The sequence below is a fragment of the Scyliorhinus canicula genome, chromosome 18 (genome assembly GCF_902713615.1).
Source record: "Scyliorhinus canicula chromosome 18, sScyCan1.1, whole genome shotgun sequence".
Taxonomy (NCBI): domain Eukaryota; kingdom Metazoa; phylum Chordata; class Chondrichthyes; order Carcharhiniformes; family Scyliorhinidae; genus Scyliorhinus; species Scyliorhinus canicula.
The window spans coordinates 129,063,556-129,088,411 of NC_052163.1; the positions used below are offsets into that span (position 1 = coordinate 129,063,556).

The 24,856-nt window shown below is 49.5% G+C and overlaps 1 protein-coding gene across 4 annotated transcripts in view; it reads left to right on the top strand.

Annotated features, from left to right (window-relative positions):
• The window catches only part of cbarpb (CACN subunit beta associated regulatory protein b), a 240,877-nt gene that overhangs the window by 129,650 nt on the left and 86,371 nt on the right, over nt 1-24,856 (top strand). For all 4 annotated transcript variants that reach the window (XM_038777460.1, XM_038777462.1, XM_038777458.1 and 1 more), the window contains one exon: nt 10,161-10,222. In XM_038777460.1, the coding sequence (XP_038633388.1) occupies nt 10,161-10,222 (62 nt within the window). The remainder of the gene's footprint in view (nt 1-10,160; nt 10,223-24,856) is intronic.

Genomic DNA, 24,856 nt, shown 5'->3' on the forward strand with positions numbered 1-24,856 from the left:
ATAATAATACCCTCACCCTACTTATTAATCCTTCCTAGAACAGTTCACTCATTCTAACCATGTTTGTGTTTTTTGGTGCATGATAATTCCCGGGGGTCTCGGCTGAAGACCTCACATTTCAGATCTCTCTGGAACTGACAGCTCGGAGTCTGGCTGCGGCCGGCCATGTAAAAACGAATCAAGTCCAAAATCCTTCAAAAAGATGAGAGGTGCTATACCCTGAGGGGTATTTTCATGGAGTTGTGAAACTGAGTTACACTAATCATTATTTGAAAGCAGTGGAAGAGTTCTTTTTCCCGAATGAGCAACGTATTTTTAGAAGCCAAGCTTTTTAATGAGGGCTCGTCTGAGATTACAGGTTCAAATCCTAGAGTGTCATCTTCTACCGAGGTGTTTCTTTGTGTAAGTGATATTACATAACTAAGATAATTACTCAGTTGATTGCCAGTTTTTAAGGGCACTACACACTGAAAATGTTTCCAGAACAAGTTATTCATAATGAACTTACAGTATGTCCAAAAATAAATGCATAAAACAAAATAGCAAAAAACATGCATATTCCAGAGTACTATGCTTGTTATGAATGTTTGCTACGATTTATACAGTGCCTTTAATTTGTGAATAATAACAATTTAAGTTTAAGGATGATTTACAGTTGATTAAAATATATTCACTCACTCATGTTTCATGAAACGGCTATGACACTGTGAGACTTATTCATTGTTCTGTATTGCCCAGGGCTCATGAAGTCTCACAACATTGTTAGATGTCTTTTCTTTATCCAAATGTAAACAAAGCGTGCACTGCAACTCTCCATTTCACACAGACCAAGATTTAATGAAGTAAATAACACAACAAAATGCCCATTGTTGCTCTATAATAATGTTGGTGAACCACAAGCCTTTCCTTATATCGATCAAATGACCACACAACCAGTTAGTTCGCCCAAAAGATGGTTTATTTACATACACAAGAGTTATCTCAACATGCAAACACAATATCTACTACGACTTAAACTACATCTATCAGCTACAATAACCTATACTTAACTTCAGGGCGACCGGCACTGTGCAACTGGATAAGGCCTTTATCTGGATTTCACTTGGCTGGTTCGAAGAAAGCGGCTCTGACTCTGCTGGGCTCAACCATCAGGTGGCGATTGTTAGTCTTGAACTTGGCTGGTTGTTCCTGCTACGATTGGGTTGGCACAGGCCGGATCCAAAAAAGACCGAACACATGGTTGTGCTCTCTTTTATCCCTCTGGGAATTTGTGCTCTTTGGGGCGGTCCTTAACCTCGGACCCAATCACTGTCTTCGATTTCGGCCAATAAAGGGGCGGGTGCCTTGGTAGCTGGGTGGGTCCTTAGCGGTCATTGACCTTGGCAGTTGGGCTCTCTGAGTAAGGGGAGTGGCGGCGATCAGTCTGTGGCTGTACCGGTTGCATGATTGGAGTTCTATTGTCCTGGGAAATGGGTCATTGAAATGCAAATGAGTGGGGGTTTCGGTCAGGTCTGGTTACCTGTGTTTCAGATACACATAGGCTGTGTATCTGTCCGAGTCCTGGGTTGGCCATAATTCCCATGGTCCTTTGTAGGTGGCCATTTCAGATGGCTACACCATTATGGGTCACCTGTAACCAAAAACAGGAGAAAGAGGATGAGGCATGCAGCAAGATTGTCAACACACCTGGAACATTTTTAATCTTTGCCATTTCCGGAGCAATTGTAATAAATGAGTCAACTAATTTAGCTTGAAATTGTGAAACTATGTGGCACCTGGACAATAAGGATTCAAGATTCAAATCTTGACCATCAATTTTGAAGATTGACAGTGTCTCTTAAGCAAACCATTGGTTGACATGGTCAACCTTGAGGAAAGCTTTGTGAATAACACTAACAATATAAAAATGAGGAGCTGGAGTTGGCCATTCAGCCCCTCGAGCTTGCTCAGCCAGTCAATATGATCATGGCTGATCTCCTCTCGGCCTCAATCCATTTTCTTGCCCGTTCTCCGTAACCCTTCAACCCGTCACTAATTCAAATTCTGGTTCTCTCTCCTCCTTAAATTTGTTCAATGTCCCGGCATCTCCCACACTCTGGGGTAGCGAGTTCCACAGATTCACAACCCTTTGGGGGTAATTTCTCCTCATCTCGGTTTGAAATTTACTATCCCCTTATCCTGAGACTATGACCTCTTATTCTGGGTTGCCCCACAAGAGGAAGTATCTGCTCCACGTCTACCTTATCCACACCTTTCATCATCTTGTATACCTCCATTAGATCTCCTCTCATTCTTCTAAACTCGAGGGAGTTTAGGCCTAAACTGATCTCTCTTCATAATCAATCCAGTGAACCTCCTCTAACCTGCCTTGAACGCAACTACATCCCTCGTCAAATAAAGGGACCCAAACTATAAACATGTGCAGCAGGTGCGGTTAAATAGGAGCACATGGGATTCTGACAGAATATTTGGGACTCATGGGCCGGCACTTTCTCCAATTTCGGCAAAATCCAAAGTTGGGTGAGAAAAGAGGCCCTGAGCCCACCAACAGCAACGTGGCTTTTTACACCATATAGTGTGGGACTTAGCTGAAAAACAAGGCAGGGTTAGGGTTAGGGTTAGGGTTCCCATGTGTTCCACGCTGTATCGCTGATGGGCGGCCCCTAATTTGGGTGCCATAAGAGAAAGTTGTCCCTGCATAGACCGAGCACATCAGGAAACATTCTTCGCTCAAGAGCACACCCTGGCATCTCTCTGGCACCTCCTGGGCCCTACCCTCTTCCTCCCCAACCATGGAGCCAGACCACAAGCACTGGGCTCACCTCTGAGACTACTGCTCACCAGATGCATGCTTTCCGAGACCAGTCGTGCATTGCAGCATTCTGACATCACTGCGCTGCAGGCGTATTATTGGATATATGATTCCGGCATATGGGCCCGATGATGACATGCTACCTTATTACAACAAGGTTCCCGACCTTGTATGGTGGGAAACCTGGCTCACCCCCGATGGGGGGAGGGGTTCACCACTCACTGCTTTTATGTTGACGTAAAACCTGACGTAGGCTGTCTCACAATATTTTCCACTCCCACCACTGAACCCGCCTGACGCGAATAGAAGCCAGAAATCCAGACCGTGGTCTTTTTGCCAAAGATTCATTTTGTTAAGGCAGAGCAAACCAAAAATATTCTCAAAAAAAGTCATCAGAAACTGCGTGTGATGACAGAATATTAGCCAGCCCAATGGAGTAACGTCATTGGTGACAGAAATCTGTGGAGTAACATTGGCTCGAGGGTTCCAAATCTCACAATGCAAGATCGGAAAAGAAACATCTGTGCATTGTGACATTGCAGAATGTTACAACTGCATAGTGCACCATGCTACTAATTTATATCACATCTTCCCCTGGGCGAGCCACAGTTTGAGGCTATAGCAATTCAACTCATCCACTTGAAGCTTTGTTTGGCTTTACCATTACAGCTGTAGCTGCTCTAATACGTTGTTTAACAACGTGTGTTCACACTGCTATCAACCAATGGGAGGGTCCCGCACTGCCAGGTGCAAGTCAATTGAAACCTGTTGTGTTTCACTAACGTTGGCAATTTTACTGTTGGTTTTGCAGGGCAGCAGGGTAGCATGGTGGTTAGCATAAATGCTTCACAGCTCCAGGGTCCCAGGTTCGATTCCCGGCTGGGTCACTGTCTGTGCGGAGTCTGCACGTCCTCCCCGTGTCTGCGTGGGTTTCCTCCGGGTGCTCCGGTTTCCTCCCACAGTCCAAAGATGTGCGGGTTAGGTGGATTGGCCATGCTAAATTGCCCGTAGTGTCCTAAAAAGTAAGGTTAAGGGGGGTTGTTGGGTTACGGGTATAGGGTGGATACGTGGGTTTGAGTAGGGTGATCATTGCTCGGCACAACATCAAGGGCCGAAGGGCCTGTTCTGTGCTGTACTGTTCTATGTTTTACAGTCAGCTGTGCGATATAAAGGTGCCAGGACCAGGCAGCATTGCCACAGGAACTCGTACAATATTCCAGCAGCTTTTATTTGGCATCAAGTTGGATTATTGATGACAGAGTATAAACTCATCACTGGAAGAGGCTAGGCAAATTGTTCAAACTCACAACAATTCTTGGACCATTGCTGTTTTAAATAAGCTTTAGATATTTCAACATCTAAGAAATTGAATAGGAGCGCTTTTTAAAAATTCATAGGATGTGGGCGTCGCTGGCTGTGCCAGTATTTATTGCCCATTCCTGAGGGCAGTGACGAGTCAACCACATTGCTGTGGGTCTGGAGTCACATGTAGGCCAGACCGGGCAAGGACAACAGATTTCCTTCCCTAAAGGGCGTTAATGAACCAGGTGGGTTTGTATGACAATCGACAATAGCTTCATTAGACTATTAATTCTAGATTTTTATTGAATTCAAATATCACCATCTGCATCTGGTGGGATTTGAACCTGGGTCCCCAGAGCATTACTCTGGGTCTCTGGATTATGAGTCCAGTGCCAACACCACTACATTGCTATCTTCTGTATGTGTGTCAAATAAGGCCATGGTATATAAATGAGCAGTAGATTGCTATAAAAAGCGATAATTTAACATAGACTTTGTGCATCACCTTTATTTATGGTGCATCATGAATGAGTAGACTTGACAATTCTCTGTGGGATAGGGGCTTAGCAACCAACACATTGATGTGAATGCTCAAAAATGTCTGTTAGATTTCAGTGTGAAATTGTCACCAGCTGAGAAATTTAAAAAAGGGATACTTAATGCTATACTGAGTCCCCTATAATATTCTATATTTAGTTTGGAAGTACACGTGAAGTTAAGCTACTGATTTCACACATCACTAGTCCTCAAATTTAACCCCCGGGCTTCCTGCAGCTTCAGGGGTTTCTGTTCTGTGGATCTAACTGCGTAGTTGTTAAAGGATTTCTGCTCATTCACTGTAATGCTATATAACCCCATGCTATTAACAACAACATGAATTCATATAGAGCCTTAAATATAAGAAAGTATCCCAGTGTGTTTCACAGAGGGGCAATATGAAACAAAATATGTTACCAAGCCACCTAGGGAGATATTAGGGCAAACAAACAAGAGTTTAGTCAGAGAGGTAGATTGCCATCAAAGGGGGAAAAGGATGGAGAGGTTTAGGAAGGGAATATCCGAGCCAAGGGCTCAGCGAGCTGAAGGTACAGCCACAAGTGGTGGATTGAATTTAGGAATGCTCAGAATGGTTGGAATGAGAAGGTTGTGTGCTGGAGGAGGTTAGGGTATATAGGAGTACCCTTGATGTCCTGCCTAGCCGCACACCCATGTCAAGCAGGTGTGGGCAGGAGAGACTGGGGTCCACAACTTTTCAACTCACACTTGTGACTCCAAATAGTTGGTTGTGCCGTCGCACTACAGGATCGTGGCTCAGCAGTTATGGAAAACTAAGTGAGAGGTTCATTAGCTTCAGCTGATGTGTTGTGGGGGGCACCACCCCTTCTGCTGTGCACAAAGTCTGGGAACAGCAGGAGAGGCGGAAGAACCTGACAAGTGGCAGTAGTTGGACCATGGCTCAGAAGGTGAAGACGTGGAAGCTATTCGACACATCCAAGGGCAGAGTCATGACCCTGAGAAAGGCAACGCAATCAGCCTGGTACCTCCCACTGCATAACCCCAAGGGCTAGTCACGGAACGTGATAGTCAAATAATAGGGGATATAGATGTTGGTCCTCCCGTAGATGGGGACAGGCAAAGAGGAAACCTTACCCAACAAAGTAACATTTATGTTGAAGTTGACCTAAACTCATGAGAGGTCAGTTTCTGAGCCTGTCACACACAATGGAAGATGTTTCTCCTTGTGAATCAACATGGAATATTATTACAGGGATGTGCTTTTTGAAGATACAGGGGGCGATTCTCCAGCTGCGTTGTGTCCGGCGTAAATCCCACTATGTCAGGAGAATTCCGGGAAAGGCCCAAAATGGGATTTGTGCCGGGTGTCAACCAATTTCTGATGGTCCCCTCCCGCTCCAGCTGCTGTGATCAAAATCCCGTCCAAAAAGGGCGAGAACCTGATCAGAGCTCATTTGCATTCATGTTAATCTCATTGGTGAAATTAAAGTTAAAAGCAGCGGCCTCCTGGTATTTTCCCGCTTGGGAAGTCACGCATGTCCAATTGGCTACAGGCCCCAAAAAGCGTTGACCAGACGCCCTGAACTCTGAGGGGGAGTCTTGTTGGGAAGAATCTTTCCCGGGATGTTTATTTGCTGTAACCTACTTTGATACAAGTTTGAATAAAATGCGTTTTGTTAAAAAAGAAGATCCACGAGATCAGATTAAGGCTACTGGCCAATTTCATAAAGAGCGGTCGCGATTAAGATCAAAGGAAAGTCTTTTGATCCAGCCCCCGTACAGGTTTATGCCTCAAGATCACAATGAGCAGAAACCAGAGGCATGTTATGGTGTCATCCTGACATCAAGTTAAATCAACTCGTATTGTAATTGTAATGACGACTGAAATGCTAAAGTCGGCGACGGAGCATCAAGAACAGGCGTTCCTGTGACTTTGGACCGAGAAGTTAGAGAGGAGAGAAACTGATGCAATTTTGTCAAAAAGATGATCAGATGGTGAAAAACACTTTCTGTAAGCAACCAAAACAACAACAGCAAACCGGAGACGTCCAGGCAATGTTTATAGAAATCAAATAGATTATGTGATGGTGGAATGACTTTTCAGAAACAGTGGAACATTCATCAGTATCCAAGCATGGATATAAATTCAGATCATTATCTCCTTGGTGCAAGAATTAAGTTGAAAATACCAAATAAGAAAATGATAAAACCATTTAGACATTGACATGTTGAAGGGTCAGAGAGGCATTCACTCTGAAAGTAAAAAAAACGAGTTTAAATGTCTGAGAATTGGCGAATCAGAACAAGCAGAATTCTGCGAACAGGAAATAGAAAGCAAATGGAAAAACATGAGTACAGGAAAACCTCGAGGCATCGGGGAAGTAACAACAGGTTAAATGCGAAGCTTTGGAGAAAAAGAATTAGTGATATCAGAGACGTGTGATGAAATCTGCGGCAAAGGATTCATTCCAAATGACTCAATTGGATTGGATTGGATTGGATTTGTTTATTGTCACGTGTACCGAGGTACAGTGAAAAGTATTTTTCTGCAAGCAGCTCAACAGATCATTCAGGACATGGGAAGAAAAGGGAATTGAACAGAATTCAAGAAAATACATGAGAATACATAATAGGGCAACACAAGATATACAATGTAACTACATAAGCATTGGCATCGGATGAAGCAGACAGGGTGTAGTGTTAATGAGGACAGTCCATAAAAGGGTCATTTAGGAGTCTGGTGACAGTGGGGAAGATGCTGTTTTTGAGTCTGTTCGTCCGTGTTCTCAGACTTCTGAATTTCCTGCCCGATGGAAGAAGTTGGAAAAGTGAGTAAGCCGGGTGGGAGGGATCCTTGATTATGCTGCCCGCTTTCCCCCGGCAGCGGGAGGTGTAGATGGAATCAATGGATGGGAGGCAGGTTCGTGTGATGGACTGGGCGGTATTCACGACTCTCTGAAGTTCCTTGCGGTCCTGGGCCGAGCAGTTGCCATACCAGGCTGTGATGCAGCCCGAGAGGATGCTCTCTATAGTGCATCTGTAAAAGTTGGTAAGGGTTAATGTGGACATGCCAAATTTCCTTAGTTTCCTGAGGAAGTAAAGGCGCTGTTGTAAGACATTCATTATTCATTAAATTGCCCAGGAAAGCTAAAACAATGGTGTGCAAACTTTTTAGAACTATTAGCTTAATGAGTCATCTCATTAAAATGATCATAAAAATCATATAAGAAAAATAGTAATTCATTTGAAGTACCAATTGGTGAAACACAGTCTCGATTTAGATCTCGAGCAGGAACAAGACGTGGCATTTTTAACCTAAGAACAATCTTTAAGTAGAAGTAAACAAGAACATGTAAATATGCTTAATAGGCTACGAGAAAACATTCAATAATGTTTATCACCAATAGTTAATAGGTGTGGTGCTGAAATGTGACATTGACAGTAAAGATGGGAGATTTATCCAGAGTTTATATTGGGACAATTAGACATGCTTCATTTGAAGAGAGGAGTACGATAAGGCTGTGTATTGTCACCAAAATGTTTCAATCTGTACACAAAGTAAATATTCAGAGAGGTACAAATTGGAGGCAGGACATTAGCACAGGGCTAAATCGCTGGCTTTTAAAGCAGACCAAGGCAGGCCAGCAGCACGGTTCAGTTCCCGTATCAGCCTCCCCGAACAGGCGCCGGAATTTGGCGACTAGGGGCTTTTCACAGTAACTTCATTGAAGCCTACTTGTGACAATAAACGATTTTCATTTCACAAACTGGATATACGTGGACAGCACTGCGTCTCTTGCAGAAGAGGCCCTACAAAATATTGACGATCACATAAAGGAACCACATTTTCCAGAAAGGAAAATTTCAGTATTCCAGCCATCTGAAAAGTTACAGAGATCTCTGCTCGAGGGCAAAGTGGAGGGCAGCAGAAAGGGGGGTCAGTCTAGGCATAGTTAGATGACGGACGCCAAGAGCGATTGCAGAGAAGCTACAGTGGGTGCGTGCAGCTGGCACTGGACAGATGCGCGTGTCACACATTGACAGCAGTTCACTTGGCAGACGGAGCTACAACAGCAGCAGCTCAAAAGGGCAGAATGAGAGGCACACAGATACCACGGAGGGATGTGCGCTGGAGGGGGTGTGCGGTGGAGGGGTGTGCGCTGAAGGGGTGTGCAGTGGAGGGGAATGTGTAAGAAGGGTGTGCACTGGAGGGGTGTGCGGTGGAAGGATGTGCACGAGAAGGGTGTGCGTTAGAAGGGTGTGCGTTGGAGGGGTGTGCGGTGGAAGGGTGTGCGGTGGAAGGGTGTGCGCTGGAGGGGTGTGCGCTGGAGGGGTGTGCGCTAGAAGGGTGTGCGTTGGAGGGGTGTGCGCTGGAGAGGTGTGCGGTGGAAGGGTGTGCGCTGGAGGGGTGTGCGCTGGAGGGGTGTGCGCTAGAAGGGTGTGCGTTGGAGGGGTGTGCGCTGGAGAGGTGTGCGGTGGAAGGGTGTGCGCTGGAGGGGTGTGCGCTGGAGGGGTGTGCGCTAGAAGGGTGTGCGTTGGAGGGGTGTGCGCTGGAGGGGTCTGCGCTGGAGGGGTGTGCGGTGGAAGGGTGTGCGGTGGAAGGGTGTGCGGTGGAAGGGTGTGCGCTAGAAGGGTGTGCGCTAGAAGGGTGTGCGCTGGAGGGGTGTGCGCTGGAGGGGTGTGCGCTGGAGAGGTCTGCGCTAGAAGGGTGTGCGCTGGAGGGGTCTGCGCTAGAAGGGTGTGCGCTGGAGGGGTGTGCGCTGGAGGGGTGTGCGCTGGAGAGGTCTGCGCTAGAAGGGTGTGCGCTGGAGGGGTGTGCGCTGGAGGGGTGTGCGGTGGAAGGGTGTGCGGTGGAAGGGTGTGCGGTGGAAGGGTGTGCGCTGGAGGGGTGTGCGCTGGAGGGGTGTGCGCTGGAGGGGTGTGCGCTGGAGGGGTGTGCGGTGGAGGGATGTGCGCTGGAGGGATGTGCGCTGGAGGTTTATGCACTGGAGTGTTTGGCACCGGAGGAGCTTACGGAGATGGGGAGGGGTCAAGCCAAGGAGGTATTTGAAATCAAGAATGAGAATAAGGCATCAACAGTTGAGCAATTCAAAACAATGAAAAGTGAAGTGCAGAATAATTCACAATGATGGTACACTCCCTTTAAGCAGCATGAACTCACATTAGTGTTTACAAAATCTAGAGCATACCGTCCAATCACCAAGGGAGATAAATCCTCACGAGAAACATCCCTGATGTTGAGAACTGTGCCTTGTATTCCTGGAGTGTACAGTTAGATTAGTTCAGCACTGGTAGAGTCAGATTTCAATTCTTATTCCAGTGATATATTGGAACACCGTGTGCTAACAGAATGATCTCTTTCCAGCATGGGCCAGCGATGCTCTGTGGCTCCATTCTGTCAGTCATCATTGCTACCACCATTTTTATTGAGGCCTGAAAGTAATGCTGCCCCTGATGTTTGCTGCGGATGGCTTTAAAAGCTAGTGTGTATCTCCAGGAGTTCTCATATCACTGAAATCATGTCTTCCAGAGCTAACGATGATCCTGAAAAAACAAACACAACGTACCTGGAAGACTCTCAGCCTACACAAGGTAAGCCGGATCAATAACTAATTGTTTCAGTCTTTCTTCTTAATCTCAGGATATGTCACTTGTGTTATTTAAACAATAATTCCAAGCTGTTTAAAATGGTAGTTGTTGTGAATGTTACAGTGATCTAACCTGCCCGTTGCTATCTGATACTCTTGAAGTGGTGTCCATCTGTCGGAAACATTTCTGTGCTACAAGGCTTGTGCTTGTTCCTCTCATCTGTTCCAGGGAAACTACCAAATAATTCTGTAACTATCAACTAAGGAAATTGATTTAAGAACCATAATGCTGGGTTTGTTATCTCCCCAGATGTTTCTGTGTTTGCTGTTGAAAGGTCACACTTCCCTTCAACTTTGATTTTTATTGCATTGTTATCACTTTCCAAAAGCTGCAGGGCTGGATTCTCCCGTCTGGCAGCCGCGTTTTACTGGGTAGTGAACCCTCACCAGCAGTCGGATTCTCCTGCCACCTGCCAATAGGATTTCCCATTCTGGCCACCCCACGTCGCTGGGAAACCCTGGGGGGTGGGGGCACTGCCGGCGCAATGGAGAATCCCACCGCTAGAGCATCCAGCCTTTTTTGGACCAGTGTTCATGATTATAGGAATTGATGGATTCCACCCGATTCCTTTCCTTGAGAAGCGTAAAGGAGCACCGCCATCTCTCCTCACAAATTGTAACTCAGCAAATACCTAATCAAACTTCTCGAACAGGAGGTCTTGTGGACACAATGGGCAGTGACCCTGCCTCTGAGCCCGCAGCTCCGGGTTCGAGTCCCACCTCAGGACGTGACGGCCGAGGAAGGTGCGTTCATAACGTGGCCAAACAGGTTGCGTGTCAACCTGCAGATCCTTCCAACGCACCAATGGCGGGCAGTAAGAGCGGCAGAGAATCCTGATCAGACACGTTTGGTAGGAAGGGCGCCCCTCAAACTATAAGCCCCCTGGTGACACCCTAGCAACCTGTTCCAGGAATTACTAGCTATAGAAACAGACAAAAGCTTAATTGATTGATTGATTTGATTTATTGTCACATGTACCGAAGTACAGTGAAAAGTATTTTTCTGCGGCCGAGGGAACGTACACAGTAGACAAAAAGAATAATCAACAAAGTACATTCGACAAATAAGTAATTGGTTACAGTGTGGAACAAGGGTCAAACAGAAAAAATACATGAGCAAGGAATAGTGTTCTTACAGGGAACAGATCAGTCCGAGGGAGAGTCGTTCAGGAGTCTTGTAGCTGTGGGGAAGAAGCTGTTCATATGTCTGGATGTGCGAGTCTTCAGACGTCTGTTTCTTCTGCCTGATGGAAGGGTCTGGAAGAAGGCAATGCCTGGGTGGGAGGGTCTCAGATAATGCTGTCTGCCTTCCTGAGGCAGCGGGAGGTGTAGACAGAATCAATGTGGGGGTGCCAAGCTTGTGTGATGCGTTGGGCTGAGTTCACCACACTCTGCAGTTTCTTGTGATCTTGGGCCGAGCAGTTGCCATACCAGGCTGTGATGCAGCTGGATAGGATGCTCTCTGTGGCACATCTGTAGAAGTTTGTGAAAGTCGATGCAGACGTGCCGAATTTCTTTAGCTTCCGTAGGAAGTCGAGACATTGTTGGGCTTTCTTGACTGTTGCATCAACGTGAGTGGACCAGGGCTGACTATTGATGATGGTGACCCCTCGGAACTTAAAGCTATCGACCATCTGCACATCGGAGCCATTGATGCAGGTGGGAGTGTGTGTCGTGCTACGCTTCCTGAAGTCGATGGTCATTTCCTTAGTTTTGCTGACACTGAGAGAGAGGTTGTTTTCGGTACACCATGCAACTAGGTGTGGGAAGACAATTGAGATAATTCTCCCAACATGCAACAAAATAAAACTGGTGGAGATTTTGCCCAGTTTCCTAGCTTTATGCAGGTGAAGGGTATATTGTGCATTGAGGTTGAAAATCTTTGGTTCTTTTGGACAGAGTGTTGGAGAGTTTATATGTGGCTGCCTGTTCCAGTTCATTTAATCTGCAGCCCATGAGATCTGGGGTTATGGGGTGACACAGGATGATGGTGACTACAATTTGCAGTGTTCACATGCGTCAAGTGTGCCTCAGTGCCACAAGGGGAAGCCAGGTGACTAATGAGGTCCCTGACCGGTCCTCGAGGAGTCCATTGTACCAATTTAGTCAGCATTGCAATGCATGACTGTGCCACTAATTGGCACCCAATTGTAAACCCTTTGAAGCAGAACCAGCCTCCTTCCTCTACTTGGGAGTCCATCTTTGACCGGCTGAAGAATCCTGGCCGGCTAACTGGAGATACTGAGACACTGGAGAGGACTTCTCTGAGTGCTGTCTTACAGGGGCTGGGTCCTGATCATAAATCAGCTGATTGCCTCCATCTTGTGGTCCCGGCTGGTTATTTTGACTCCTCCCCCTGATTTTGTCACCAACATCCAGAAAATACTCATTCAGTTCTTCTGGGACAAAAGACTGCACTGTGTCGTTGCTGAGGTTCTGAATCTCCCGCTTGGGGAAGGTGGCCATGTGCTGGTGTGCCTTCACGCCAGGTGGCAACTTTCTGCCTTCAAACTCTGCAGCTACGTCAATCCTGCTCCTAGATGGCATGTCCTGGTGACGTATTACTTCCGCCAGGTACACACCCTGAACTATGAGGTGCGGCTCCTGTTCATAGACCTGAGGGGTCTTCATTACTCCTTACAGGCCAATATTACCTGTCTTTTACCAGGAACTACTCAAAGTCTGGAACATGGTCGCCTTGTGCCGGTACTCTCCCCCATCAGGAGTAGTGGCTGTCTTCAGAGAGCCGCTGCTCAGGAATCTGCATCTCCACCAATACCATGTCAGGTGTCTGGTGGAGGGATGGGCCTAGGTTTCCGGGGTGACCAGGGTCGTGGACGTACTGGGTGGTGGAAGAATGGACTGGATGACACCCCATGAATTGGCGCAATAGAGGTGGTGAGTGTCCGACGCGTGATCAATGCCATCCATGACCTACAAACGGCTGTGCTTGGACCTGATGGCTCTCATTGGCGGCACAGATGTATGGTGAGCTCCATCTGAGTGTACGACTGCTCGGGCGGAATTTCACATTGGCCCCAAGCCCCGAACCCCTTCAGAAGCTGTAGCTCCACAACTCCAGCCGCCTTGTGGAAATGCCCTCAGTGCCATTGCGCACTGGGCGGAGGGGTTTCCTGGATGGGCTGCTGCACACCCTTCACTTCCTTGCCCTCACCCGTCACCCAGACATGCCTTGATGTACTTTGTTGACGTCCAGTGACTGAGGTCCCCAGTGGAGGTCCCTCTACGGAGGATCCTCCCCTTTAACATCGGGGACCTGGGTGGAAGGTGTTGCATGCAGCAGTCCCATAAAACCATAGACTGCATCAATTCATGGACTCCCAAGATACCTTCCCTTTCTGCGGCCTTGTGGAGTCAGTGGATCATACCTATATTGGTTGTTTAAGACTGCAATCCCTTTTCAGTTATTTAAAAAACCTTTTGTTGCAGTTTTATTTGTACCTCAGTCCCCCTGACCTATGGCCGCCCTGTACAGAGGGGGGTGGGGAAGGAGAAGGACCCCCTCATGAACCTGTTCCTGGGTCTGGTCAAACTTGTCATCAACAGGTCCAAGAAGCGGGCGATTGAGGGGGTCGCCCGACCCTACTGCCTGACCCTCTACATTACTGTCCGGGTGTCCCTAGAGAGGAAGTACACGGTGTCCACTTGCGCCGTCATTACCTTCTGAGCCCGTTGGGCCTGCATGGGCTGGGATGCCATATTAACCCCATTAATCACATTTTGGTTTGATGTTTTAAGTTTCATTTGCGATTCGCTTTTTGTCCATGGCTGAGGGCCTGAGCTCCATGGTGCAGGTCTTCAACTGCACGGTGCAGGCACTGGTGGGAACTCCCCCCCTGTGGAATGCACGTCTTGCACCAAAGTCTCCACGGCGGATGCCCCCTAGCTGTCTTGGCCTTGTTGCGTTGGACTGATGGCACCATTTCCTCAGGCGGAAGGCAATGGGACTCCTCCAGCCGGCCATGCAGACCGAGGATGGACTGTCACTCCTTCCTGATGTTCGAGATTCTGCCTTTGCAGCTCTGGGGCAACCAGACCCAGGGGCACACCGTCGGCCTGGGGCTCAGCGGTGTCCTGGGCTGCGGCATCCCTCCGAGAGCCAGATCCCTGGAACATCCACTTGCTGTGGATCTTCAGCTGTGAGGTACTCACCATTAATCTCTCCGAGATGTGAGTCACTGGGGCCGGTGAAGGGTGCGGGTGACAGCTGCGATGTCTCTTTATTGTTGGTCTCCGGAACAACTTCCTCGGAGCTGCGGTCTCCAGCGGGCGTGAGGATGGTCCAGGGTGGCCAACTGACCTGCAAATGAAGCAGGATGGTGTTAGTGCAGCACAGAGGTAGACTGGGAAAGTCACTCCCGTGAGGCTTACGCCATGGCTGCATGTGTTGAGGGTTCTCACTTTTGTCTGGTGCCCCCACCTCGCCATCCACACAGGAGCGGTGTGGCTCCGTCGCCATAGCAAGGGCTCGGCATGACCCCGACTTGCTGTGCCCAATCACACCAGTTAGGCTCAAGTTTGAGGCAGATGAGGAGAGTGTAGGTGGGAGTCCTGCCAGGTCAGATGGTGATGAAGTCTCGCAGGCATGGGATCTGAGTGGGAGTGGGGATGTGAGGAGCAGATTATCAACTGGGGGACCATAGGGAGTGGTGGTGGTCAGGGGGGGGGGGGTTGCATGACAACAGTTGGGAACCCGTGAGGTGGCTGGGAGGGAGAGTGGAGGTGAGGTGGCTGGGAGGGAGAGTGGAGGTGGGCTGGCGTATTGAGGGATGCAGCGAGACAAGTGAAGAGGCAGACTCACTAGCTGCACAAGGGTCACTCACCGTCTTTTGGCACTGAAGCCCCGTCCTCTTATGGAGTGAGCTGGCAGCTTTCTATCGCAGCCAGCCGCCCAGACACTCACTATCGCAGCCGCCCAGACGCACACCATCACAGCCTCCCAGACACTCACTATCACAGCCTCCCAGACACTCACTATCGCAGCCTCCCAGACGCTCACTATCGCAGCCTCCCAGACACTCACTATCACAGCCAACCTCCCAGACACTCACTATCACAGCCTCCCAGACACTCACTATCGCAGCCTCCCAGACACTCACTATCGCAGCCTCCCAGACACTCACTATCACAGCCTCCCAGACACTCACTATCACAGCCGCCCAGACACTCACTATCGCAGCCTCCCAGACACTCACTATCACAGCCGCCCAGACACTCACTATCACAGCCTCCCAGACACTCACTATCGCAGCCTCCCAGACACTCACTATCGCAGCCTCCCAGACACTCGCTATCGCAGCCTCCCAGACACTCACTATCGCAGCCTCCCAGACACTCCCTATCGCAGCCTCCCAGACACTCACTATCGCAGCGTCCCAGACACTCACTATCGCAGCCTCCCAGACACTCACTATCACAGCCTCCCAGACACTCACTATCACAGCCTCCCAGACACTCACTATCACAGCCGCCCAGACACTCACTATCGCAGCCTCCTAGACACTCACTATCGCAGCCTCCCAGACACTCACTATCGCAGCCTCCCAGCCACTCACTATCGCAGCCTCCCAGACACTCACTATCGCAGCCTCCTAGACACTCACTATCGCAGCCTCCCAGACACTCACTATCGCAGCCAGCCTCCCAGACACTCACTATCACAGCCAGCCTCCCAGACACTCACTATCGCAGCCTCCCAGACACTCACTATCACAGCCTCCCAGACACTCACTATCACAGCCTCCCAGACACTCACTATCGCAGCCTCCCAGACGCTCACTATCGCAGCCTCCCAGACACTCACTATCGCAGCCTCCCAGACACTCACTATCACAGCCTCCCAGACACTCACTATCGCAGCCTCCCAGACACTCACTATCGCAGCCTCCCAGACACTCACTATCGCAGCCTCCCAGACACTCACTATCGCAGCCTCCCAGACACTCACTATCGCAGCCTCCCAGACACTCACTATCACAGCCAGCCTCCCAGACACTCACTATCGCAGCCTCCCAGACACTCACTATCGCAGCCTCCCAGACACTCACTATCGCAGCCTCCCAGACACTCACTATCGCAGCCTCCCAGACGCTCACTATCGCAGCCAGCCTCCCAGACACTCACTATCGCAGCCTCCCAGACACTCACTATCACAGCCTCCCAGACACTCACTATCGCAGCCTCCCAGACACTCACTATCGCAGCCTCCCAGACACTCACTATCACAGCCTCCCAGACACTCACTATCACAGCCTCCCAGACGCTCACTATCGCAGCCTCCCAGACACTCACTATCACAGCCTCCCAGACACTCACTATCGCAGCCTCCCAGACACTCACTATCGCAGCCTCCCAGACACTCACTATCACAGCCAGCCTCCCAGACACTCACTATCACAGCCTCCCAGACACTCACTATCACAGCCGCCCAGACACTCACTATCGCAGCCAGCCGCCCAGACACTCACTATCGCAGCCTCCCAGACAATCACTATCACAGCCTCCCAGACACTCACTATCGCAGCCTCCCAGACACTCACTATCGCAGCCTCCCAGACACTCACTATCGCAGCCTCCCAGACACTCACTATCGCAGCCTCCCAGACACTCACTATCACAGCCTCCCAGACACTCACTATCACAGCCTCCCAGACACTCACTATCGCAGCCTCCCAGACGCTCACTATCGCAGCCTCCCAGACGCTCACTATCACAGCCAGCCTCCCAGACACTCACTATCGCAGCCTCCCAGACACTCACTATCGCAACCTCCCAGACACTCACTATCACAGCCTCCTAGACACTCACTATCGCAGCCAACTCCCAGACACTCACTATCGCAGCCTCCCAGACACTCACTATCACAGCCTCCCAGACACTCACTATCACAGCCTCCCAGACACTCACTATCGCAGCCTCCCAGACACTCACTATCGCAGCCTCCCAGACACTCACTATCGCAGCCGCCCAGACACTCACTATCGCAGCCTCCCAGACACTCACTATCGCAGCGTCCCAGACACTCACTATCACAGCCTCCCAGACACTCACTATCGCAGCCTCCCAGACACTCACTATCACAGCCTCCCAGACACTCACTATCGCAGCCTCCCAGACACACACTATCGCAGCCTCCCAGACACTCACTATCGCAGCCTCCCAGACACTCACTATCGCAGCCTCCCAGACACTCACTATCGCAGCCTCCCAGACACTCACTATCGCAGCCTCCCAGACACTCACTATCCCAGCCTCCCAGACACTCACTATCGCAGCCTCCCAGACACTCACTATCACAGCCTCCCAGACACTCACTATCGCAGCCTCCCAGACACTCACTATCGCAGCCTCCCAGACACTCACTATCACAGCCTCCCAGACACTCACTATCACAGCCTCCCAGACACTCACTATCACAGCCAGCCTCCCAGACACTCACTATCGCAGCCTCCCAAACACTCACTATCGCAGCCTCCCAGACACTCACTATCGCAGCCTCCCAGACACTCACTATCTCAGCCTCCCAGACACTCACTATCGCAGCCTCCCAGACACTCACTATCACAGCCTCCCAGACACTCACTATCGCAGCCTCCCAGACACTCACTATCACAGCCTCCCAGACACTCACTATCGCAGCCTCCCAGACACTCACTATCACAGCCTCCCAGACACTCACTATCGCAGCCTCCCAGACGCTCACTATTGCTGCCTCCCAGACACTCACTATCGCAGCCTCCCAGACACTCACTATCGCAGCCTCCCAGACACTCACTATCGCAGCCTCCCAGACACTCACTATCACAGCCTCCCAGACACTCACTATCACAGCCGCCCAGACACTCACTATCGCAGCCTCCCAGACACTCACTATCGCAGCCTCCCAGACACTCACTATCACAGCCTCCCAGACACTCACTATCGCAGCCTCCCAGACACTCACTATCACAGCCTCCCAGACACTCACTATCACAGCCGCCCAGACACTCACTATCACAGCCTCCCAGACGCTCACTATCGCAGCCGCCCAGACACTCACTATCGCAGCCAGCCACCCAGACACTCACTATCGCAGCCAGCCTCCCAGACACTCACTACCGCAGCCTCCCAGACACTCACTATCGCAGCCTCCCAGACACTCACTATCGCAGCCAGCCTCCCAGACACTCACTATCACAGCCTCCCAGACACTCACTATCGCAGCCTCCCAGACACTCACTATCGCAGCCTCCCAGACACTCACTATCGCAGCCTCCCAGACACTCACTATCACAGCCTCCCAGACACTCACTATCGCAGCCTCCCAGACACTCACTATCGCAGCCAGCCTCCCAGACGCTCACTATCACAGCCTCCCCGACACTCACTATCGCAGCCAGCCTCCCAGATGCTCACTTTCACAGCCTCCGAGATGCTCACTCCCCTAGTCACAGCCTCCAAGGCAGGCTTGGTGACCTTACTTGCTGGACGCCTGGCCGATTGCGGGTATAGAACGTCACGCCTCTGCTTGAACTCATCGGAAGATTTGCTGAGGGCTCTCTCTGTAAATCATGGTGCAGCCTTCCTGCCAGCCATTTCACCCCCAACGGGACTTGGAACAAATGCTGGAGAGGCGTTTCGACCATAAGATATAGGACCAGTACTAGGCCACTCGGCCCATCGAGGCTGCTCCATCATTGGATCATGCAGATGTGTATTTATTCCCATTCTCTTACCTTCTCCCCTTTACCCCTGTTCCCCTTATTAACCAAGAACATATCTATCTCTGTCTTAAAGACTCAGTGATTTGGCCTCTACAGCCTTCTGCGGCAAAGAGTTCGACAGATTCACCACCCTCTGGCTGAAGAAATTCCTCCTCATCTCTGTTTTAAAGGATCGTCTCTTCAGTCTGAGGCTTCTCCCTTGGATTCTAGTCTCTCCTACTAGTGAAAACATCCTCTCCACATCCACTCTATCTAGGCCTCTCGGTATTCGGAAAGTTTAAAATAAGAATTTAGGTGCAGCACGGTAGCTCAGTGGGTAGCACTGTGACTTCACAGCGCCAGGGTCCCAGGTTCGATTCCCTGCTGGGTCACTGTCTGTGCGGAGTCTGTACGTTCTCCCCGTGTCTGCGTGGGTTTCCTCCGGGTGCTCCGGTTTCTTCCCACAGTCCAAAGACGTGCAGGTTAGGTGGATCGGCCATGATAAATTACCCTTAGTGACAAAAAAGGTTAGGAGGGGTTATTGGGTTACAGGGATAGGGTGGGAGTGAGGGCTTAAGTGGGTCGGTGCAGACTCGATGGGCCGAATGATCTCCTTCTGCACTGTGTATTGTATGTTCTAATCCCCCTCATGCATTCCCCAACACCATTTCTATACTAATATTTATCTCCTTCAGTTTCTCCCTCTCCTGCGTTCCCCAACTTTTCTGGTATCTGATTTCTGTCCTCATTTGTGAAGACGGAACCGAAGAATGTGTTTAATTGCTCAGAAATGTCTTTGTCAGGGGCAGCACGGTGGCACAGTGGTTAGCATTGCTGCCTATGGCGCTGAGGACCCGAGTTCGAATCCCGGCTCTGGGTCACTGTCCGTGTGGAGTTTGCACATTCTCCCCGTGTTTGTGTGGGTTTCGCCCCCACAACCCAAAGATGTGCAGGTTAGGTGAATTGGCCAGGCTAAATTGCCCCTTAATTGGAAAAAATAATTGGGTATTCTAAATTTATTTTAAAAAAAAGAAATGTCCCTTATTATACTTTCCCCTGCTTCTGACTGTAATGGACCTACATTTGGCTTCACCCATATTTTTCTCTTCACGCACCTATAGAAAGTTTCACAGTCAGTTTTTATGTTCCCTGCAAGCTTACTCTCATACTCTATTTTCCCTTCTTAATCAATCCCTTGGTCCTTCTTTGCTGAATTCTAAACTGCTCCCAAGCCTCCGACCTGTTGTTTTTCTTGGCCAATTTTTATGCTTCTTCCTTGGATCGAATGCTATCTCTAATTTCCCTTGGAAGCCATGGATTGGCCACCTTTCCCATTTTACTTTTGTGCCAGACAGGAATAAACAATTGTTGCAGTTGCCCTATGCATTCCTTGAATGTTTGTCATTGCCTACTCAGTGTCATCGCTTTAAGTAACATTTCCATCTTCCACCGTGAAGACTGATGCAAAGTAACTATTCAGTACCTCTGCCTTTTCTTTGTTCCCCATTACTACTTCTCCAGTCACATTTTCCAGTGGTCGAATGTCCGTTCTTGCCTCTCCCTTACCTTTATATATCAAAAAAGACTCTTGCAACCTTCTTTTATATTACTAGCTAGTTTACACCCATATTTCATCTTCCTCCCCTTATTGTTTGTCCTCTGCTCGCTTTTAGAGGCTTCCCAGTCCTCCGACTTCCCACTAATCCTCACCAAATTGTACGCATTTTCCTTTACTTTAATGCATTCCTTGACTTCCCTTGTCAGCCATGGTTGCCTTATCCTCCCCTTAGCATGTTTCCTATTCCTTGGGATGAATTTCTGTTGTGCCTCCCGAATAACCCCCCAAAACTCCTGCCATTGCTGTTCAACTGCCTTCCCCGCTAGGCTCCTCTTCCAATCAACTCTGGCCAGCTCCTCCCTTATGTCTTTGTAGTTATCTTTACTCAATTGCAAAACCGTTACATTTGATGGCAGCTTCTCCCTCTCAAACTGCAGGGTAAATTCTGTCATATTGTGGTCACTGCTCCCTCAGGGTTCCTTCACCTTAAGTTCCCTAATCAAGTCTGCCTCATTACACATCACCAAATCCAGAATTGCCTGTTCCCTAGTAGGCTTTGTCACAAGCTGCTCCAAAAAAACATCACTTAGACATTCCACGAATTCCTTTTCTTGGGATCCACTACCAACCTGATTTTCTCAGTCCACCTGCATATTGACGTCCGACCATGATTATTGTAATATTGCCTTTTTTACATGCCTTTACTATCTCCTGATTTATTTTCTGCCCCACATCTTGACTACTGCTATGGGGCCTGTACATAACTCCCATCATGATCTTCTTTGTTTTGCAATTCCTCAACTTTATCCACACAGAATCTACACCTCCCGACCCTATATTGCTCCTTGCTATCGATTTAATTTATTTATGACTAACAATGCAACTCTGTCCATCTGCCTGTCCTTTCGATAGGACACATGTCCTTGGATATTTAGGTCCCAGCCGTGATCCCCTTGCAGCCACGTCTCTGTGATGCCCATAACATCATACCGGCCAATTTCACTGTGCGGAAAAAACGCATTTACCTTGCTCGTATACTGAGCGCATTTAGGTAGAACACCCTCAGTCCTGCATTGACCTCCTCCCTTCTCATAGTTGTCCACTTACTTGCTCTGCCTGTAGTTAGATTCCTGCTGCTTTCCATATTCTTTGTTTTATTAGTTGTTCTGGAAACTTTATTAAACTTCCTTGAGCCTTTGGCCCGTTTAGATGGTTTAAATTCCTCATCGTCAACCTGCACTCCCACCTTCTCCTTTAACTTTGATTTTCAAATGTTCCATACAACTAACACCACCCCCCCCCCCCCCCCTCTGCCCCCCCCCCCCCCCCCCCCCCCCCGACTATTTCATTTAAAAGGGACGCCCCACTGATTGCAGAGATGAAGTTTACCCAGGACGAGTAAATCGGATAAGCCTCGACAAGTGAGTCGTGAATCATGTGGGGGAAAAACATTTTGTTAAAGTGGCTGAATATTCGGTCAGTTTCGACAGTGGGATTCTCCCCTATGAACAAATATGGCAAAATTCCTCTGGTGACTGCGGACGAGAGCCCTTTGGGGAAGGCCCATACTAAGTGTCAGGCAGGCACTTAGGTCGGCAGCAATCTGCCTTCCCCAGAATCAAAGACCCCGGGTGGAAGTCCTGTCCCCTGAACCAATCAGAGGCTAGCAGATCTTCATTGTCATCAGTGCCACCAGAGGAGTGGCAGGAACTGTCGGCAATGCACTGACCAGCGCCCAGGATCAGTGACGGACCAGGGCACAGTAGAGCTAGGGCAGGATGCACTCACAGGGTATAAAGATCATGGGAGACCAGAGAGGCAGAGACAAGGGCCGGGAGCGGTGGCTCGGAGTGGGCTCGTCCTCCTAATGATAAGGTACTGATCAAACACAGCAGGGTACCTGCCCTTCCTACCCGCTATTGATTGACAAGCAGCGGCAGTGGGAAGAGGTGCTGAAGCTGCAGTAATTCCACAGTTGGAATTGGCAGCAGAATGGGAATGCCACCCATCAGCCTTCCTGCCTCAGACTTAATCAGGGCAGGGGCAGGAAGGTATCAGAGTCCGCATCTGGCACCCACCCACCACATTAAGTGCCCCCTCCACCTCCAAACCTGCCTCAGGATTGGGGGGGGGGGGGGAGCATTAAATTTCGCACAGTGCTGGACTTGGAGTTGCAATATTCATAATCCCAAATATTAACCAGACAGAATTAACACCAATTGTCTTGTTGCAAATGAGATCAGATGATGGAGCTGTGACTGTGTTCACATAGCTGCACACACTGGGGAGGAATGCAGCTGCGATCAGTCATGTGTGAATCAGAAGCTCAAACAATAACGTCAGCAATTGGGGGTGTGCTTGAGTGAAGTGAAAGCAGAATTTGATAGTCATTTAACCTACAGTATGATGGCAAGCTGAGTTACAAACAGCCTCGAAATTCCACAGACGGCAGGTTAGAATGTTGGATAAGGGACAAGGATTCTGACAACATGGATAACAACAACAACTTGTATTTAAATAACGCTAACGTAATGAAATGGCCCAAGAATAGAAAACAAGATTTAACACTGAAGCACATAATATATTAGGTCAGATGAGCAAAGGTTTGTTCAGAGATGTAGGTTTTAAGGGTTGCCTTACAGGAAGAAAGAGAGGCAGAGAGGTGAAGGGAGTGAAACCTCGGTCCTGGGCAACATAAGGACTGGTCACCAACGGCGGAGAAATTAAAATTGGGAATACTCACGAGGTCAGAGCTCGATAAACACAAATACCTTGGGAGGATTGTGGCACAGGAGGAGATTAGAGAGATAGGGAGTAGGGAGGCCATGGAGGGTGTGGTGGTATAGAACAGTACAGCACAGAACAGGCCCTTCGGCCCTCAATGTTGTGCCGAGCCATGATCACCCTACTCAACCCACGTATCCACCCTATACCCGTAACCCAACAACCCCCCCCTTAACCTTACTTTTATTAGGACACTACGGGCAATTTAGCATGGCCAATCCACCTAACCCGCACAATTTTGGACTGTGGGAGGAAACCGGAGCACTCGGAGGAAACCCACGCACACAGGGGGAGGACGTGCAGACTCCACACAGACAGTGACCCAGCCGGGAATCGAACCTGGGACCCTGGAGCTGTGAAGCATTTATGCTAACCACCATGCTACCCTGCTGCCCCTAAAAATGCCCCTATGGTATGATTAGCATAGCTGCCTGCCATTGGTGCAGAACACCAGCTTACCATTGGCCCTGGTCGGTCATGTGCCTCTCGACTGGTTGGTTGAGACCAGTCAAGTGACGGCTCCCTGATTGGTTGAGGGGCTGAGTTAACCCCGCCTCCAGGGCGGGGTATAAATACCCAGTACTCCCGGCGGTCGTCCTTCTACTGTAATCAACCGCAGGGCTAACATCTAGTATATTAAAGCCATACTTTTGTTCAGCAACTCGTCTCGCGTTCAATTGACGGTACATCAGAGGGATCTGAAGACAAGGGGCTGGATGTCTGTTTGGGAGACATAGGGCGCGATTCAGCAGACTCAAGTTGAAACCCGCTGAATGGTGTGTTTAACGGGCTGCATTTTGACAGCTGCAGAGTCAAGTAAAATCCCACAATCCAACGGCACTTTGCTTTTTTTTGGCCCCTGGAGTTTCTCTCTGCCGAGACCACACTGAGAGGGATTTCCTGTTGGCAAGCATCAGGGTGCCATTTTGTCCGGCATCTCCCGCCCCCCCCCCCCCCCCCCCGCCCCCCGCTTTCAGGTCTCCACCCACTCTTTTGAAAAACCCCCTCACACCCCCAACCTTGAGGAGGCCACCAGGAAACCCTGTCACACTTCCTTCCACCTGGCAAGGCCACACCCCCCCCCCCCCCAGGCCTGACCGCTGGCGGTGCCCACCTGATAACTGGGCACCCTGACACTGATAGCATGAATGTTCCCCTGGTGCCCCACGTTTGTGTGGACCAGTCCTGAATTCTGGCGATATCTCCCAGGCATCGCCGGTGAATCCCAGAGTGTATGTGTGCCACAATTGTCTTCAGCCATCTTTGTATTGGACTTGCCTTAATTTAATTTCAGGATTTTAAGAACAACTAAGAGCAGAAGTGAGCCATTCAGCCCATCGAGCCAGCTCTGCCAGTCAATACCATCCTGGCTGATCTCATCTCTGCCTCAACTCCACCCTCCTGCCCGTGCTCCATGACCCTTCAACCCCCATTACTCATTAAAAATCTGCCTAACTCCTCCTTTAATTCACTCAATACCCCAGCATGCACCACGCTCTGGGGTAGCGAGTTCCACAGATTCGCAACCCTTTGA